Source organism: Tripterygium wilfordii, chromosome 13, assembly GCF_013401445.1.
Source record: "Tripterygium wilfordii isolate XIE 37 chromosome 13, ASM1340144v1, whole genome shotgun sequence".
Taxonomy (NCBI): domain Eukaryota; kingdom Viridiplantae; phylum Streptophyta; class Magnoliopsida; order Celastrales; family Celastraceae; genus Tripterygium; species Tripterygium wilfordii.
The window spans coordinates 3,359,485-3,378,641 of NC_052244.1; the positions used below are offsets into that span (position 1 = coordinate 3,359,485).

The 19,157-nt window shown below is 35.7% G+C and overlaps 2 protein-coding genes across 3 annotated transcripts; both read right to left on the minus strand.

Annotated features, from left to right (window-relative positions):
* Positions 1-1,453: 1,453 nt before the first annotated feature.
* Positions 1,454-2,559, minus strand: LOC120011944 (Werner Syndrome-like exonuclease). Its single transcript, XM_038863127.1, has one exon. It carries the CDS (start codon positions 2,547-2,549, stop codon positions 1,845-1,847), a length of 705 nt encoding a protein of 234 aa, XP_038719055.1. The 5' UTR covers positions 2,550-2,559; the 3' UTR covers positions 1,454-1,844.
* Positions 2,560-4,618: 2,059 nt separating this feature from the next.
* LOC120012215 (mediator of RNA polymerase II transcription subunit 15a-like) lies at positions 4,619-14,657 on the minus strand. 2 transcript variants are annotated; one of them, XM_038863537.1, is made up of 12 exons: positions 14,438-14,657; positions 14,146-14,293; positions 13,292-13,403; positions 11,234-11,321; positions 9,409-10,230; positions 8,952-9,001; positions 8,216-8,290; positions 7,015-8,112; positions 6,259-6,558; positions 5,529-5,690; positions 5,347-5,438; positions 4,619-5,191 (listed from the first exon to the last, which is right to left on the minus strand). In XM_038863537.1, the coding sequence occupies exons 2-12, from the start codon at positions 14,256-14,258 to the stop codon at positions 4,954-4,956; spliced, it is 3,150 nt and encodes a 1,049-aa protein (XP_038719465.1). In that variant the 5' UTR covers positions 14,259-14,293; positions 14,438-14,657; the 3' UTR covers positions 4,619-4,953. The 2 variants fall into 2 exon arrangements, with proteins under 2 accessions (XP_038719465.1, XP_038719466.1); XM_038863538.1 differs by lacking the exon at positions 14,438-14,657 and having other exon boundaries at positions 13,292-13,439; positions 14,146-14,278.
* Between the last annotated feature and the right edge of the window lie 4,500 nt (positions 14,658-19,157).

A 19,157-nucleotide genomic window follows, 5' to 3' on the forward strand; every position in this document is an offset into this window, starting at 1 on the left:
TCAAACACAACCACCCCCACAATTCGACTCCAATAACATGTTAAGAATTGGACGTTGGGATTGCTTCACATCAATGGATTTAAATTGAGCCTTTTGCTCAAATGGTTGGAAGACCTATTATGGCTCACTAAATCTTATGAACCACTTGTTTATAAGTCAATCAGCCTGTGTGGTTCCCTTAACCATATGGGGTTGATGGATTTGGGTTTGAAGCCCCTTTTCTTGGATAAGTTGGGTCTTGAAGCTACTCAGTCAGTTCTAACAAATTGTCCGCTAAACTACATAAATAAGTTACAAAGAGCGGGTTTGAAATTGAACAAGTCAACAAATATTCAAGAAAAAATAATTTTGCTTATTGGGCTTTTGATTTCATTAACAATAGCCATCAGTATTGTATTGACTGAAAACAACGACACAATTCTCACTAGATTTGACCCAAACACCATCAAGAGACCACAATGTGCTTTAACTCACATCAACAACTTCTTCACTGATCACAGTAACTTCTTTCACTAAACAAACCCATTGTTTGCAGCCTTGTGTCCCTTTCTACAGTACCCTCTTGCATATACAGAAGGAAAAAAAAAAAAAAAAAAAACCCAGATCTTCGCACATTGATATTTTAAGGTTAGACAAAGCATAAGTAATAAACACCAAGTCTTAGGCTAAAACATAGCCAATTGCTGATGAGAATTCCACAAGAACAACAGGTGGAAAATTAGACAAGGCTTATCTTCCACAGGTGTGCCTTTATATCATTCCACGGTCGACTGAATGCATAACCCATCAAAACAAGAATGCACTGCTAGAGTAACCAGGCCCTGTTTATACTTCCAAATCCACCAAATGAGTTGCATTTATACGCACTTTAATCCGCCAAATGAAACAAATTTTGCATCTTGATGATATCTAAGCCTACATCCCTCCATGAATTCCATTGTATTTCTCATGGATTCTGGTATATAATTGGATCTTGCATCCCTACCCCAACAGAAACTTCTCAAGGAATAAAAAGTTAGATCTGAAAGACTCCACTATAATCTCACACCATGTTTGATCCAATACAAAGACACACAATTGGAATCATACAATGCAACATATACGCATTAAAGGTTCAGAAATAAAAAAGCACCAATAGACACAAAATGCTCATTGATTAGCGAATTCGAAGAATTTCAAATCAGGCCTCAAAGAAGCTAGACTCGCCTCACCGTCATAATCTAGAGGATAAAGGAAATTGAACAAGAAAAGATCCTCTCACCTGGATGGGTTCCTTGTGGTTCAGAGTCACACAAGACAAATATAATCAATAGTTGCCAAGAAGTTAATCATATGGCCTAACATGAGTTTCATATACCAAACAGTTGAAGAAAAGATTCTTGCCTGTACATAGGTAATCATTAGTAATTCACTAAATTTCTATAAATAAATAAAAATATCAATAAATCATAGCTAAGATTAAATATGTTCTAATTAATTTAGTATTATTGTAGAATCAATAGGGATATAAGGAAAAGTTTGATGGAAGAGAGCAGACTACCATATATTCAAACTTTGGATTATGGTTATGGAAATAGCCTCTCAACATGAGTAAGACATTCCATATCTCCATAAAGAAAACTGACAAATTTTCATACAGAGTTCCTAAAATTTCCCAATCATAGAGAAAACAGGGGATGAGTGCACCATATGCAAACTGAAAAAATCATCACGCATAATATCCAAATTAAAAAAAAATAAAATCACAAAACCCAATAACTATTACCACCAGGAATCACAATCCTCCCAATCTCATACCAAAAAATGCATCCATGCAAGCATACTGCACTTCCCGCGGAAACCAATCAAACCCTAGCACCACCACCAGGAATCACAGTCCTTCCAATCTCATACGAAAGAAATGCATCAAGACAAGCATACTGCACTTGCTGCGGAATCAGCCACTCACTGTCCCACCGACTCATCGTGACCCTTTTCGGCTTAACCACATCTTTCCCCAAAACCTCTCTCGCCAATTCCCTCAACCCTGCATTCCTCAGCTCCGTCACCCCCATATGCTCCGCCGCAGCCTCCCTCACATCCATCGCACTCGCTACACTCAGTCCATAATCCTCCAAAAGTTTCTCGACATCACTTTCAATTCCAACACCTACACACATGTGGTTCGCATCACGAAGCCAGTCAATGAGAGATTGGGGGATGTGCGGAGAGTGGAGGATCTGGTAAATCAGGCAGCGTCGAGAGACGCAGAGCTGGAGAACGGCTACAGGGTTCTGGAAGTGACGGTTGAAGTTTGGACGCCACTCGACATCTAGGCCGACGAGGATTGGGCGATGGTTAGGGTTAGTCTCGGAGAGCCACTGGTCGACCAGGGGAGGAGAGTGGGTGACGAGAGTGTGGATAGTGTCTGTGAAGAAGGTGACGTCGTAGACGTTGTGAGTGTCGTAGGGCAGCTCGTAGTCCAGGATGCTGATTGCCATAGTTGATTTGTGAAAGCAAGGTTTTGCAGAGAAAGAGGCGCCTGTTACGATGAAAGTTAAAGAAAGCATGAGGACAGGTCAATGAAACAATATACGGAGGCAGCGGTAGGTCACGTCGTCACGCTAACGTTACTTGGGAGTTGCTCGTAACTTTCCAGCCTTATTAATGGGCCTTACGTAAGCTTAGTAAAAAGTAAAAACTGAATGGACCCAATTAATGACTTAGCCCAAACTACAATTGCTTGCAAGCGGATTGGGCCCATAATTATTTATCATTTTTTGATCAACGTCTCATGATTTAATATTTATTAGTGTTTTTTTCTTCTTAATACCCGACAACCATACCATTTAAGTTTGTCATTTAAATATCCGAAATAGACATAAATTCCGACAATAAACCATGTAAGTTTGTCATTTAAATATTCGAAATAGATATAAATTCTGACAATAAAGAAGTTTTTCACTTTGATCATAGGGTAAGATGAGGCTACTCAACGAGTGATCAGAAGGATATTTCTCTCGATATCATACAAGTTTGTCATTTAAAAATTCGATATGGATATAAATTTTGGCTGTCAAATCTGTGCGTAAAAAAGTTTCTTATTTAACGATATGGTAAGTTAGGTCAAGACCAAATGAAATGTTAGAAAAATATTACTCTTAATGAAAACTTTATTAGTGTTTCTCTCCCATAGGAAAAAAAGAACACGCATAGCTTACACTGTTTTCATGACAGATTATAATGTTTTTCAATGAAATATAGGCAGTCCTATCGGGTACAAGTGTCTTAAAATTATTCTCACAATTACAACTTACAATATACATTCCTATTTCCTTATAAATATTTAATTAAATATGCAGGGCATTATGTAGTTCACAGAAAATTGAGTCAAATCATACCAAATTGCACAAAGACGCACGTGCAGGTGATAAAACGATATGGCCCACACCCCCATCAAGTCGAACTACTAATAAGTCCACTTTATTAAATTAATAGACAAGTTTAAGGAAAAAAACAGAGAGATTTACAATTCATTGAATAAAGCAAGAACAAATCCGTATTATTTGGCTTTTGATTCCACCGTACAATCCTTCGTTTTCAGAGCCAATGAATGGTTGAAAAAGAAACAGCCACAGCAATACAAACTGTTCAAACTCAATTTCTCTAAACGCCATCAACAGACCTCAATGTGGTGTTTTCATTAAGGTTAACAACTTCTTGACTGATCACTGCTGCTTTCTTTTCTTCCTCCTCAGATGTTTCTCTATCTTTCGAGCTCTGGACCAGATCCTTTACCGTCAGATTAAAGGATCCGAATTTGGGTGTGAATTCGGGTGGGCAACCGCTGAATTTGGTGTCGAAGGTGAAGGAGAAGTTGTTTTGATTATTCGATCGGGTCAAATCCTGGACTTTATCAAGCGCTTTCGGGCACCCTTTTCGCCTCTTCGATTCTCGGGTTGTATTCGATTCTTCTTCATGGGTCTTCTCGCCTGATGAGGTCGCCGGGGCCGATTGAGTTTCGCCGGAATCTGGGTTTGTGGTGGAGGCCAAGTGTGGGAGTGTTGGGTGATCTTTTTCGATGTTGGTTGTCTCTGACATTTCTTTTCAATTTTTGTCTTTTCGGGTCACGGAGAGTGTTTTCTTTTAGGTGGGGTGTGTTAATTTTCATCAATTTAATAAACCACATATTTAGTGTAAATTATTAATATAAATATGCTTATAAACAGATGAGCTTGGTTATCTCTTAACAAGCAAGCCTGAGCGCGGCCCAAGCCCAATGGGGCCGACTTTGTTTATGAACACAAAAGCCCAGTTCGTGTCAGCCCATTTCACCCGGTCCCACAACTATAGGGCGAGTTTCATTTTCGTCTAGAAACTTTTTTTTTTCCCTCCAATTTTCATCACTCAACTATTGGAAAGTATCATTTTCGTCCTTCAAGTGAAATTGGGGCCGGAAAATGAATGCTTACGTGACACCTATGTGGTATGTTGGGGATATGATCTGACGAATAATAGGATGTCACGTTGGATTTTTCCAGCGCTAGATTTATTTGAGGGACAAATGAGGTACTTTTTTATAGTTAGGAGACGAAAAAGGGAGAAAAAAAAGTTAAAGGGACGAAAATGAAACCCGACCAATAGTTGAGGATTAAAATTATCACCCTAAATAGTAAATAAGAGTTCGATGATCATAGGGTTCAGACATGAAGAGATTGATTCCGGCCAATCTTCTAAAGAATTGCTATACACAGTTCAGTAGTTCACATAATTATCTAAAGAATGTGGAGTAATCCCATGGTCAGCTCAAGCCAGGAGGAGACGAATTTACAATTGCAGGATAAACACAGTTCACTAATTATCATGACAAACTTGAAGTCGGGCAGGCCAAGTAAAGCTGTGATCAAATTTGTCTGCATGTCAAATGAGCATCAATTGCCTGTCACAGGTTCAAACCTGCAATATCTCTCTCTCTCATATAGCAGTTACGCAGTCCTCCCACGATCCGTATATTGAACTGAAGCATTTTCCTCCAAAAGGCCGCACATACTCAGATAACACGGCCCGAGCACATTTATCCCAAGTCTTTGCCATCTCTTCAAGAGACATGGGTACCGAAAGTTTGCGCAGAGACATGCTGAACCTCTCCTTTGCTTTTGTGGATAGATCATCATTGCACTCACTATCATCTACAGCTTCCTTACCATCGGTACTGCATGTAATTAAGAGCATTGTTTAAATCATGAATGAATATCCAACAAAGTTACTGGATTGTATCCTTGAAAAACAATAGCAGCTTATCTCATTTCATCACAGTAAAAAACTGATAAGAGCTCCACCAAGAGTGTTGAATTTAGAGTGTCTCACCTCTCAGCGACAGAACTCTTCCCATCAAAGATTACTGGAGAAGAATTTGGATAACTAGCGGGAATGAACAAAAGCAAGGGAAGCATTGACCACTGTGAACAACAATGAAGGTCAACCACATCAGAACGAAAATTTTAACCAGTAAATTATATTTGGCGAGAGGGGTCAGAAATCTCAAAAACCTGTGATGAGACTTGAGGTTTAACGTATCCACTGAAAGACACAGGATTGTAAGAGCACCTGACGATGGTGCCTCCACCAGCTTTGGTTGAATCCAAGTCTATTACGGTTTCAACTAACCGTTGGTTAATGGATCTGATCTCATCCAACAATGCATATCTCGGCTGCAATAAAGTGATTAAAATTATATCCATGACATAGTGAGTATATCCCAAAATATTGAAGATTAGCAATTGCAAGTTCCACTGATAGTTGAGTATAGTATCGAGTTTTATGAAGACGGCCTAGGGGAAATTTTTTTGAGCCACAATGGCATAGAAAATGAGTCTACAAAAAGGCTTGTTGACTTGGATTGTTACGTGATTATGAACTCAAAGTACAAGTAGGTACTTTCTGACAGCAAAGGCAACAAGCAGATTTTTTACAGTCCCTTACGTATGCTCTTCTATTTCTGTATCGCTAGTTAGCATCCTATGAATTTTTCCTCCCATTATGCACAAAATCTTTCCACAGTTATCAATTCTTTAAGAACACACTTACTCTCTCTCTCTCAAAATACAGTGCACTACACAATGAACCAAAGATTAAAAAGAGCTAGATGATCAACGTCAACACGGATGCAACACATAAAGAAAATAACTAAAGAAAACTCAGTGCACAACGTTTTTACCATAGATACATTGCATAGTGAATAATAATTTAGCATACGGAGTGGGTGGATCATGAAGATACCTCTATCCTTCGTCTCTTTGCCTTCAACACTGCAGTTGAATCCAAATGTACCGGATCACTTATGGGATCCAAAGCTGTTGCACTTATTTTGCGCTTAATCTTATTGGAGAATGAGCACTCCCTGTTTGAACTGGAGTCCTCCACCTGTGTGCAGAAATTTGTTTCATACACGGAATCATCAACAATAGTACCTGCAGTATCACTACCACAAGCTGTTGTGGCTATCATATCAACCACATCGACAACTGATGCAATGTCCTGGACAGCAGCACACAATGTTTCTGGTGATATTGATTCAACCTGAAAAATGTGAAAATACTTTAGAAATTTATCAAAAGAGAAATATTAAAGAATGGCGAGTTTAAGTGGGTGTGTCATCTTCCATGACCAAGGAAATGTCATGTTTCACAACTTTGCGAGAAGCTAGGAATTTCGTTCTGGTCATATCGGCAGGTATTCATAAAAACTTGAACGTATATGGTTCTTTTATCGACAAGCATGACACTCAATGGTTACTTGAAGAGCAATGTTACATACCCCCAATTTATGACCCCCATTTTACCCTCAATCCTATGTGGCATGTGCGATAGTCATTGATTAAAAGTAGACATGCCACATAGGATTGGAGGGAAAATGGGGGTGGCATAAATTGGGGCTCCCAAGCATTTTTCTTACTTGCGTGAACAATAAATAAGTTGTATAAATTGGCCGCACAAATATCTAGTGGACTGAGAAATAACAGAAATATATACACACCGCTTTGATTAATCGCTCGATTGGCTGCTTTGTATCTAGTGATTGCCGCTCTCCATCTGGGCCAGTAATATCTGTTGGCAATGGGGAGGCTGATATGTCTGATAGACCAATGCTAAGGGAGTGATTGTCAACTTGGTTCTGTATCACGTCTTGAGCTAATGAAGCTGACGTCTGAGCATGTCCATTATATTCACTAACTGATAGTGGATAAACACCAGAAGGATTCTTTGCATGGGCTACAGATGTAGAAGACGGATTAAGGGGAGAAGAAGGAGAAGGTATTGCTAATGGTGAAGTTGCAGATTGCAATGGCAACCTAGCTTTTGAAAGAGGTGACAAAATTTTCTGGTCAGAGGGAGGACAGGAATGCTGAAACATTGGAGGAGAAGAGGCATGCAGTTGAGTAGGTGTTCTTAGAAAGAGCGTTTGGCCGGGACTGTTAGAAGGTTTACAGGCCAAGGGATTAACCATTCCTGTGCCAAAACCCAAGCGGTTATTCTGCATCAGCACTTGTTGCTTCTTCTGCTGAAACCATTGTGGCTGAAGATGCCCTTGGGGGTGTTGTGGCTGTACTGCTGGATTTTTTGCAGCAGAATCAAATGCATTCACTCTGCTATTACGAGAAATGTTAGACTCTGCTGATGCACCTGAGGTATTCTGGTCTAACTCATGCTGCAGCATACTTGGTTCATTCCTTTGTTCCATTTCCACTTGAGAATCATAAGGAACTGAACTGAACATGTTTGAATGCAAATTTTGATTCTCCAACTGTGTTGCTGATAGAGAAGGTGAGCCAATTACAGTGCTTCTCAAGGCCGAGTTTGCTGTATTGAACTGAATTTTCAGCTCCCTGTTTTGCTGCGGCTGAGATATTAGAGTTTGGCCACCAGCTGGCTGTGTAACTTGCACATGGTGCTCGTTGGAAGCAGAATTCTTGACCACACGAGCAAGATAAAGCTTGATCTCTTGAAAAAAGCGATCAACAGCTCTCCGGGGCCATCGAATAATATCAATTTGGGACATTGATAAGAATCTTAAAACCTTCTCTATGTGTAACATATGTTTTTTATACTTCTCAGATACATCCACCCTCATTTCCTGCAGGAATAAAATTAGAAGAGAGGAAGGTGTGAACATCAGTCGATTACTTAAATTTACAACAATGTAAAATTTCAAGGAAATATAAATAGATTCTATATACCTTTTGGGAAGCACACTTGAACTTTTCATGTAAATGTTCCAGCTGGAGCTGGTGCTGCTTCTTGAAGGACTGAATCTGTGAACAATATTTCAACTAATGACAACAGATTCATGGTTTGCGAAACAGGGATAGATTTATGTAAGGTGTCTAAATTATTATCAGCACGGGATATAGAAAATGTCATCCCTCATCATATGAAGGACCAAAGTAAGTGCAATACTGCAATTAGTACTCCCCATCCAGCAAACAGCAGAAAATAAGTGCAGAGTATGTGTGTATGTAGGGAGACAGAATTATTATTTTTATAGAAAGTGAAGAGAGAGATGCTGAAATATCTCTTGACTCGAAGAGTACAAAATTAATTCCCTCTTAGAAAGGGACATCAAGTCATCCACAGGACTCCTCAAAGATTTTATTACATATGTATGTGAAATAAGCCGAAGTACAAAGAGGGATAAGATCGTAAGAGGGATGGAAAGGAACAAACACAGAGAACTCAAAAATATTATGATGAGATTCTATAATATCCAGAAGTAAGTAGACCCATAAATATGGATCTTGGAAGTCACATCCTGATGGATATGGGGCTGTGACCAGAATTATAAAATATTAAAATATGCTGTAGAAAACATTAACAACATTATAAAATATGTTAAATATGATGTTAAATTCCAATAATAAGGAAACAGGCAAAAACTAAACCGAGGGAAAATTAGTTCAATATTGAAGAAAGTACCTTCTGATAGGCTTGTTCATTATAATCTGCATCCTTTACTGGTTCACTGGCTGCCATTGAATCCAAAGATCCAACAATTGACAAAAAGTCATTAAGCCAAGCTGAAATGGAAAAAATGAAAAGAAACCCTCCCCCCTCCCCCCCTCCAACCCCACAAAGGAAAACAGATAAAATTCCTCCGGGACTATGAAGGAAAACATGGTATAATGCATTGTAAAATCAACTTCTCCATGGGAGACAAAAAAGGTATCCTCATAAAAGATTTAAAAATCATATTCATACCAAAATGAGCAAATTAGAACAAAAGAAACATCCGCAGATCACCGATTAAAAGTCCTAAAATAAAGAAAGATAAAATTAAAGAATATTAAAAATTGATCAGAATGGGAAATACTAACAATTGAATTAATCTGACCATCATGTGAGACACAAAACATGAGTTGAGTTCATTGCTTACCAGTTGAAACCTCAGCAAAAACTCTCTGTGACTGAAACAGCTTCTGCTGATCAAAAAGATTTTGAGGCTGATGCAGGACAGCAGATGTTCGTGGTCTTTGCTGCATACATACATGTGATGAAACATTTTGCATTTGAGAACCCAGAACCTGTTCCAACTTAACTCCTTGCATGGGTTGCTGGAATTTTGGTTGTGAGCTTGTAAATTCTGTATGCTGAAGAATTTGGGATGAATGCTGACGTGATTGCAAGTTCAAGGCATTTGAATGTGGTCCAATCATATTTCGCATATTCTGGACTCCAGAAAAATTACTCTGTGGGTTCAGTGGCTGCTCAAAGAAGTATTCACCATTTTTCTGCAACACTGACCGCTGCTGCAATGAAAGATTGTTTTGCTGGTCGGATTGTTGGTTCTGCTGAAATACTATAGCATTTGATTGCGGACCAGATGCCTGTCCATGTAGTGGTTTTGGTAATATCATTTGCTCAGAATAATGTATCGGACTTGGCTGGGAGACAAAGTGTTGCTGTTGTTGATGGAAATGAACATTGTTGATATTAAGATGGCCAGGAGCAGGACAACTAGTTTGTTGCTGGGTGTTGTGTTTCAAAAGCTGATGCTGTAACTCCTGTTGCTGGCATTGCTGGTAAGTCACTTGTTGCGAAGGCTGAGTTCTTGGAGTCTCCATCCGGGTGACAGAGACATTTAGTTGTGTGTCTTCTTGTCCATCCAACTTTCCAAAGAAGTCATGTGAAAGTTGGAATGCATTTTGCAAACTAGAGCTAATCTCAGCACCATGTGGCTCAGAATTTTGATTTAAACCTGAAAGACAATAGAAACTACATTAAATTCGTACTTAGGGTAGATTCACAGAATCAGTTTTACAGTATTGATGCGATATAACAGCACTAGAATTTGCATATTGTGAAGTACTAGTGCCTTATAAATTTTTTGGAACATCTGAAAAGGTTTATAAATCAGAATGGATTCTACATAATGTTCACGAAGGAAGGAAGTAGGAAAAAAAATTCAAACAACTTTAAGAACATATCGGCTTAATTTGCAGTTTGGGAATACATATTGTACTTCACATTATTGATAAAAGCGTGATGCAAGTCAACACAAAACCACATACCAATGAGCTGTGCATGCGTAACAGTTTTGACACCATCAAAACTTTAACTACGAAAAAAATATTCCACTTCAAAATCACATCATAAATTCTCATCTTCATTGAATAGCTGACAGTATCTATCAAAGAGAAGAGACCAAAGGAGATGCTTGAAGAAACATATGCGGAGGCTACATTTATGGCATGGCCATGAAACACCTAATAATCCACTGAAGGCAATCCTATATGCTTTCTCATATTGCAAAATAACTACAAACAAACAATGGCATATGGTAGAGCAGGGATTCACAGTGAAAGATATGCAGATACAAGGAAAACTCCAAAAAAATCAGATTATAAAGTTAAACCATCCTAAAGTTTTCGCCGGTGGCAAGTCAAGAGAAATAATAATACCTTAAAGCATTGGATGTCTTTCCTTTCCCAAGATAAAAATTCATCTTATATTCATACTTTCAAATGGAATCATATTTGAAAGTAAAAAATGAAAGAGATCAACAAAAGTTTTTTCATTGTTAATTTTACGTGCAAAAATTCAAGAGAAAAAGAATTAGTAACATCTTTTCTACTCATACTTTGACGTGAGAAGTAATTTGAAGTTGTTCAACTTTGCGAATTACTCTTATATCATGGATTCTAATAATTCTTGTAGCTGAATTAAGGCTTTGATGATGATAACACTTGTCTCATTGTTACCTGCAGTGGAGGAAGATTCTTGAACATCGGCATAATTTAATCTCTCTAGCCCTTCAATCTTTCTTCTTAATCCCATGATATAGTTTTCCTGCTCAACATACATATAAAAAGATGATGAATTACACACTACGCCGGTAATGAATAAAAATGTAAAAATAATAAGTGAAAGGATAGAAAACCAAACCAACTCAAGTGTGTATTAAGTCTAGAGAGAGGCATACATTTCCATAATGCGTAAAAGAAAATGAAAAGCATCAATTATTCATTGCTTTTTTATCCTAATTTAAAAGCATAAGTTTTCCCAAGTCATTAAATATTTTAGTCTTTTCACAGTGAAGCATTAACTATGGCAATGATAAATGTACACCAACTAGAGACTGAACAGAGAATGAGATTGGTAATGATTGTTTCAAAGAGCCAATTTGGCTTTATGCTTGGATGGTCTACCATGGAAACTATTTTCCATCAAAGGGAATTTATGGAGTAATATAGAGACAAACATACCATCAACTTAGTTTTCATAAATTTAGGAGAATCCCCATGATAAGGGTTATGAAGGAGGGAGGTTTCCAATAACTAAACAACGGATTGTTGGTTGAGACGGTGAACTTGACCGTGGTAACTCTTAGCCGCAAGTAGGAGGTCGTGAGTTTGGGTCCCATGGGTATTTCCATTATCACAATATACAAGATGGGCCCTTGCTTAGCCCAGCGTGTGTAAATGCCACTCTGAGTTATTGATAGAAACTCCCACATCGGAAAGATAGGAGAGTTAAGTGTTGTTTATAAAGAGGGCAAATGCCACTCCTTAACATGTCCAATAGGTTTTCACAAGAGCCAATGAAACATTTGGTATTGTGGAGGCCCATTGGACTACAGCCGGTCCATGGATGCGTGCTGGGCCTATTGGACTGTTAGGGTGGGGTTTGAGCCTAGACTCTCCAGAGCCCACGAAACACTGGTATAGAGGGGTCCTTATCAATGGTATGGACTGTTAGTTATCTTCCTACACTAGGCCTCAGCCCAGGTTTTCCATTAACTACATTGATGTGATCAAGAATACCTAAGAAATGGTAGTAGCTAATGTAGGAACAAGAAAAACATCTATGGAAGAATTTCCCATCACAATTGATTTTACATCAAGGATTCACATTGAGCCTATTCTAATTTTCGATAGTCATAGATGAGCTTAGTAAACCCTTTCAAGATCAAGTCCCTTGGTGTATTTCTTCATGGATAACATTGTCTTAGTGGATGCTTGGACGAGACTCTGTCAACAGTTAGTTTTAAGTTGAAAACGAGGAGAGAGGAATTGGAATCTAAAGGCTTTAGAATAACAAGGACTAAAACATAATATAGGTTACTTCAACAATAGCAGAAGCTGAGTTGATGAATTATATCCTGGGTCCATAGTTCACAATGATGGAAGAGAATGGAAAACATGTATCTAATAGGAATAGGGATAGTTTGACGAAATATAATTGTACATCCAAGATTTTGTAAAACCAAATGGACCTTTGTGTTGGATGTGCTATCATAGAAGGATGAGATAGGATAAGAAACAAGACTATTTGATCGGAAGTTGGGGCAGCGGTAGCACCAACTGAAGATAAGAAGTGAAAGAATCTTCCAAGATGGCTAGACCATGTACAACATAGAGATGCCGGTGCAGTGGAACAAAGAGTAGAGAAAATTAACTGAACATGTATTAAACAATGATGGAAATGATGATAGAGAATATAAGCTCTATAATATTAACAAATGGTGTATTGTTAGGAGAATCCATGTAGTGGATCTCGAGTAATTTCTTCTATGGATTTGTGTAGTCAAGCACAAATTGTTTAAGTGACTATTCATTGCCTATTATTTAAGACGGGGAACTAATCAATTACAACTTACAAGCATAAAGATTAACATAATCACATTGATTGCATAACATTTCCATTGAGATAGGAGCGCAAATATGAGAAGGTTAAAAAATCAAGAAAGTCAAAAACTTCCAAGAAAAATTGGGAATTGATGAACAAAGATTAAATGAAAATTAGAGACATATATGTACCTTCTTAGCCGCTTTTTGAAAGAGTTTCTCTTCACATTCCACAGCAACTCTAGCAATATGATTTAAAGTTTCTGTATTATAAACAGGCACCTTTTTCTTCAACGTACCGTATCTGTTATTGTAAAACCATAATTTCACAACAGATTACCTATTCAATTCATTAGCATAAAATTATAAGAACTTGAAGCAAATGTATTAAGGGAAAACAAATCAACAGATAAACTATGAGACAGCTCAAGAAGGTGCAGAAGTATAGCAGAGTGCTTAACTAAAGAATCACATAAACAAAATCCTTGCAAATAAAGCATTCAAAAATTAAAGGTAAACTAATCAATTATCATTAGTTAAAGCCTTTTCCTTCAATTTACACCTGAAAGACCCAAATTAGCTTCTTTAATTTGTAACTGCATGATGCTCATATAGAAAACTTCCAAAAAATCTCAATTGACTAGAGACACCGCCTGGGGCATGGTGCAGTGTGGCACATGAAACATGGTTCTGCTTGTCCAGTAAATAGAGCATTAACTGTACAACTCAGCATTGTTTCATTCACCAAGATAACTGGAAATAAAGATCTGCTATATAATAACTCTGCATAAATGTCAGAATTCACTCGTTCTTAATTTTTAGGCTTACATGAATCACAACAATTAATCACATATTCTGAGAGTACCAGTAGCATACATTATGAACATCTATTTATAACAAATATAATATCAATTGGAATCAATATAGATAGGTTCCGGAGCTCTATTATTGAATACACAGAGTACCTCTGTCCCTAAGAAAATTAAAGGGTTTGGATTGTTTTTTAAAGTAAATAATTAAAGAGTTTTGGATATTGAGAAAATTACAGCTTATTCACGGCTCCCTTTCTCATGTCGATCGTTATTCCAGCTCTCCGATCATCACTCTCTGTATTCGGTTCAATCTTCACAGTTCCACCACCACTACTATCCCCCATCATGCAAATCTCACAATAGGATTCACAGCCAAACACCACTGAAACATGCAAAAAACCGAAAACCAAAACACAAAACCGTCATTATTATGTATCTTTTCAGGTCCACAAAATAATCGGATTTCAAAACAAGGAACGATCAAACAACAAACAAAACGAATGAAACTGAAGAAAATAAACCATACCCAAATAGCAAATTAGACGTGATCGTGAACACGCAATAGTCAGATTATCGATTCCTTTCTCAATTCGGATTCTGTTGATTCAGCGGCGCATGAGCGAAAGAATCGTTTTAGGGTAGAGAGAACAAGTGTGAAGAGTAAGACATAAGGCGGTTGCGTAATGGGATATCTATGGGGGATTTCTGGGGATCGTAACGTACTTACGTGATACTCCCAACGAGGGCGAGCGAGTCCTTTTATGACCTTTTAATGCAATGCAAGGCATCGTGCGTCCTTACTCCTTTGCAAGATATTAAAATATATATTCATTATTTGACTTTTTTTTTTTGAAACGGTAGAGGGAATTTACCACATATAGGAAGTGAAATATAAATATATTCATTATTTTACTACTACATATAGCTATATGTAAATATAAATCTTCCTAATCCGAAGGCCTATCCTATCTATTAAACCAAGCAACTCTTGACTCACGGTTATATGGAATTCGAATTGAAATAAAACTCAAATTCAGTAGTGAGAGGAATCTCAGCAGCCGGTGTCATACTTATCCCAACTGTCGAGTTATACGTAAAAAATTTCATGTGCAACATATAGGATGTGTAGAGCCTCATGAATTCAATTGAATCATATACGTCCAACTCAACAACTTAAGCAGTGGGGGTTTGGGGGCAGCGTCCCTGAAATTTTATTTTTAAAAGTTATTTATATGCACGAGTATAATCACTAGTAATAGTTTCAAGTAATAAAAGTATAAAACAATAAATCTTCATTTATCACAATTGTTCCCTACGAGTTTTCAAATTCTAAAAAAGTTCTATTATTAATAATAGTTCTAAATAACTCTTTTTTTTATGAAACATACAAGACAATCATTTAAAAATTTATCAATCATTCGATTAAACAAATCTATCTTGACAATGTCCGTTCCAGAAAAGCATCTTTCAAAACTTATCGTCGCAATTGACAAAACCAATGTAAACTTCAAAAGTCAATACACCAAAGGAAAATAGTGATACTTCTTTGTTTACACTAGCATTAATCTAGAAAGATCACCAAGTCCCTTCAACTTTACTTAAATCATTAGGGTCCTGATTAAAAACCATTGAGGGCCTAATTAATTTTTGTCTAGACTGGTACCTAAATCCTAATATGAAGAAAATTCTCCAAAATTTCACTTGGGGCCTCGTCCCCCAATGATAGTACTACAGATATGTTCTGACAGTTGGGATAACTTGAATACCAACTGCTGAAATCTTTTATCATTTTCTATTCGAATTTGTCAAGTTGCTCCTATTGTCTCACACCTACTCTTTCATTGACGACAAAATGTTATTTTGTTGGATTGATGTCCAGGAGAGATGGATGAAATATTAGTCCAGGAGAGATGGATGAAATATTAATGGTTTTACGCCTCTATGAAAAACCTCATGCGCAGGTTGTGAATATTGAAAAACCATCAATTCATTTTAGCAGAGGGGAGGTTCCACATGAATTCTATATCATATTTACCTTACAAAATATACTTGCACTCCTGATTAATTTATGAAATTTATTTCATTCTTCAAAAAATATAAATTGTATTTATTTTATTTCTGTACGTGTATATATGTTTTTCAATTTAAAATATGAAAAAAAAAAGCGGGCAGGGAATGGGGGTTTCAAATTGTAAGATGATATTATGCATCAAATATGAATACAATCCAAATTTATGTTGGTCTAAAGTACATTATGTAATGGAGTGTAACTTGATTGATACCCACTTATTAAATGCAGGCTTCAAGAAGTGGAGGAGAGATTGCCTTGTTGATTGAGAGGGGTTTGTAACTTCTCTGGGGAAGTTACAATTTCTCATATCTCTCTCAATTTTCCATGGCAATTGAGTTTGAGAATGTGTTGGGTTGACCCATCATGGTTGCCCCGAACCCATCTCAATCAACACAAACCCTTCAACGTGTTGGGTAGCCCGTGGCTTTGTTTTTGTTTAGTTGTTTTGCGAATGTTTATAAATTTGCGCATATTAAGTCATTTTTTGATGAGTGAGTATTACTTTTCAAAAAATGGTACAAAACTACAAGGAGCATACCCCAAGATAAAATTATTATTTTTCATTTGATTTAGGTTGAATAAGGATCGTTGAAAATTACTAGGACGACCTTATCATCAAAAGAAATTAATATTGGCTAAGAAGCTTAATCGAATAACGTGGAAAATTATATTCTCCCTCCTTAAGAAACTTAAGAATATAATATTATAATTTATAAAAAAAATTTGTATTATTTATTTTTCATTTAGAGAATGTGAATTCCTTTGTAATGTTATTATTTAAATGTGGTTGTAATATTACATATGGAGCAAAATCTGTGATTGATTACTTACGTACAATAAGATAGTCAAGTATTTTATAAGGACAATGTTAGAGACCCCAAAATATGATCCCAAAAGTCTCTCAAATCTATGTGGCATTAAAATATTCATTGATTAAAAACACACTTGTAGGGCCCACTTCACATCCAACACCCACATTAAATGGGGGTCTTTGGGGGGTCACTTTTTGGGGGTCTCAAACATTATCCATTTTATAATTGTTTCTTCTTTAATTATGATATCGGTAATTTGAAAAACCCTAATATCAAAAATACGTATAACAAATCATGCATGGTTGAGAAGGATGGGATAATTTGGACATTAAAATCGAAAATTTTTAAAAAAGAAACAGAAAATCGCTTTAGTTTTTTTTTTTTTTTTTGCCATTAGAGAGAACAAATAAAACGTAGTTTGGTACATGCATACATTGTGGAGAGACTGCCTTCGGATTTCTAAAACCATATATAATATCATAGTTGCAAATATTATGATTAGAGCATCTTAGCTAAATTAATTTTATTTTTTATTATTTATCATTATTCATGCGGAAAAGGACACCAATATCGGCTTATTCAAATTCGAAAGAGTAAGCTACCACCAAGCCAAGAATTAATTGTTATTCTTAGAGTATATATTATGAAATATGCAGATATGTATATTAGTGGAGTCAAAAAAATACGTGATTATCTTTCCTATTTTTTTTTAAATATAGGAATGCATATGTCATTCACATATATGGTTTCTGTTTGGTGGGGGCGTTGGCTGAGGTGGGCCCGCTTTCTCAGCCTGCCCCCACCAAACAACCCATATAAGTTGGGCGGTACCGCCCAGAAAAAACAAGCTCCCAATGGGAGCTTGTTGTAGGGCGGGCAGTTTTGGGCATGGGTCCCATACCCAAAAGCTGCAGTTTTTTATTTTTTTATTCTTTTTTGGGTGTAGGTCTCACAGCTTTAGTAAATTTTTTTATTTAAAAATCGTGAGACCCACTTGTTTAACATTTAAATAAAATACTTACATAAAATAAATTAAATTTCTTAATAAACTACAAAACATACCATCAAAGTAAATTAATAACAATTATAAATTAATATTTATAATTATAAATTAATAATTCTTATAATAAATTAATAATTACTATAATAAATTAGTAATTCTTATAATGAATTAATTATCCATTCTGAATAAATATTAAAGTAAATTAATAACTATTATAAATAATAAATTAATAATTCTTATAATAAATGAATATTTATTCATTTATAGTTGTAATAACTTATATATATGAAATAAATTATTTTTATTCATTAATAATAATTAATGCAATAAAAAAAATTACACAGCTTAACCGCTAACAACAGTAAAAATTTCACCAACACCTCACAGTTTTAAGCTTAGTTTTTTTTCACAGTTTAACCGCTAACGTTGAAAATCAACACAACCGCTTTACCAAACGGAAATATGATCTTGGGTCCGTATGGTGGAGCAGAAATAATGATTTTCAATGCTAGCGGAAACTGAGCTTAAAGCTGTGAAATATGCTATGAGATGTTTGGTGAAGTAAAAGCTGATGCTAGCGGAAAAACTATTGAAATAAAGTGTTATAATATTAGATTTTTTATTTTTATATTAAATTTAATCTAATAAATATAATTCTTATTTAAATTAATTTTAAGCATATTTTTTATTAAATATTTTGTATTAATTAAATATTATAATATGATACAAGTGGGAATAATAAAATATTAGAAATTTTTTTATATCAAAACTGAAAATGTTAATTAGTAAAATAAATTGTAAATATTAATTAATTAATTATTAGATTAAATTTAATCATAAATAAATATCAAATTTTAAAAATTATATAACTTTTTATCATTTAATTTATTTTATATGAGCTTTTATTATATTTAATGTGTATTTTTAATTTTTTATAAATATTAAATTTAATTTCATAATTCTTCTTAAAAAATAATTTGATAATATTAAGTAGAAAAAAATATATATTATTAAAATTTGGGGGTCCACATTAATTCTTATAAAAGTTTAAAAAGATAATGATTACGTGGTCCCCACAATTTAAAAAAATTAAAAAAAAGTAGGCGGATTCATCTAGAGAAGCTCCGTGTAGGAGCTTCTCATATTGCAACCGAATCGCTTTCGGTTCCACTACACCAAACATGCACCTTAAAGAATTGAATGATAATATGTTGACCGGTTGAATTCGGTATTTATAAATTTGCGCAAATTAATTTTTTTTTGGTAAGTGAATATTGTATTTAAAAAAAATTATACAAAAATGCGAGAGGCATATCCAAGATCAAAGTGAAACGATTATTTTTCTTTTGATTTAGTTGCA

Coding starts and splice junctions, on each gene's coding strand:
- LOC120011944 (XM_038863127.1), bottom strand. CDS start 2,549: ATGCTTTCTTTAACTTTCATCGTAACAGGCGCCTCTTTCTCTGCAAAA.
- LOC120012215 (XM_038863537.1), bottom strand. CDS start 14,258: ATGATGGGGGATAGTAGTGGTGGTGGAACTGTGAAGATTGAACCGAAT. Junction 5,439..5,528: donor AACCTCAAGTCTCATCACAG/GTTTTTGAGATT, acceptor TGTTGTTCACAG/TGGTCAATGCTTCCCTTGCT. Junction 5,192..5,346: donor AAGAGTTCTGTCGCTGAGAG/GTGAGACACTCT, acceptor AATTACATGCAG/TACCGATGGTAAGGAAGCTG.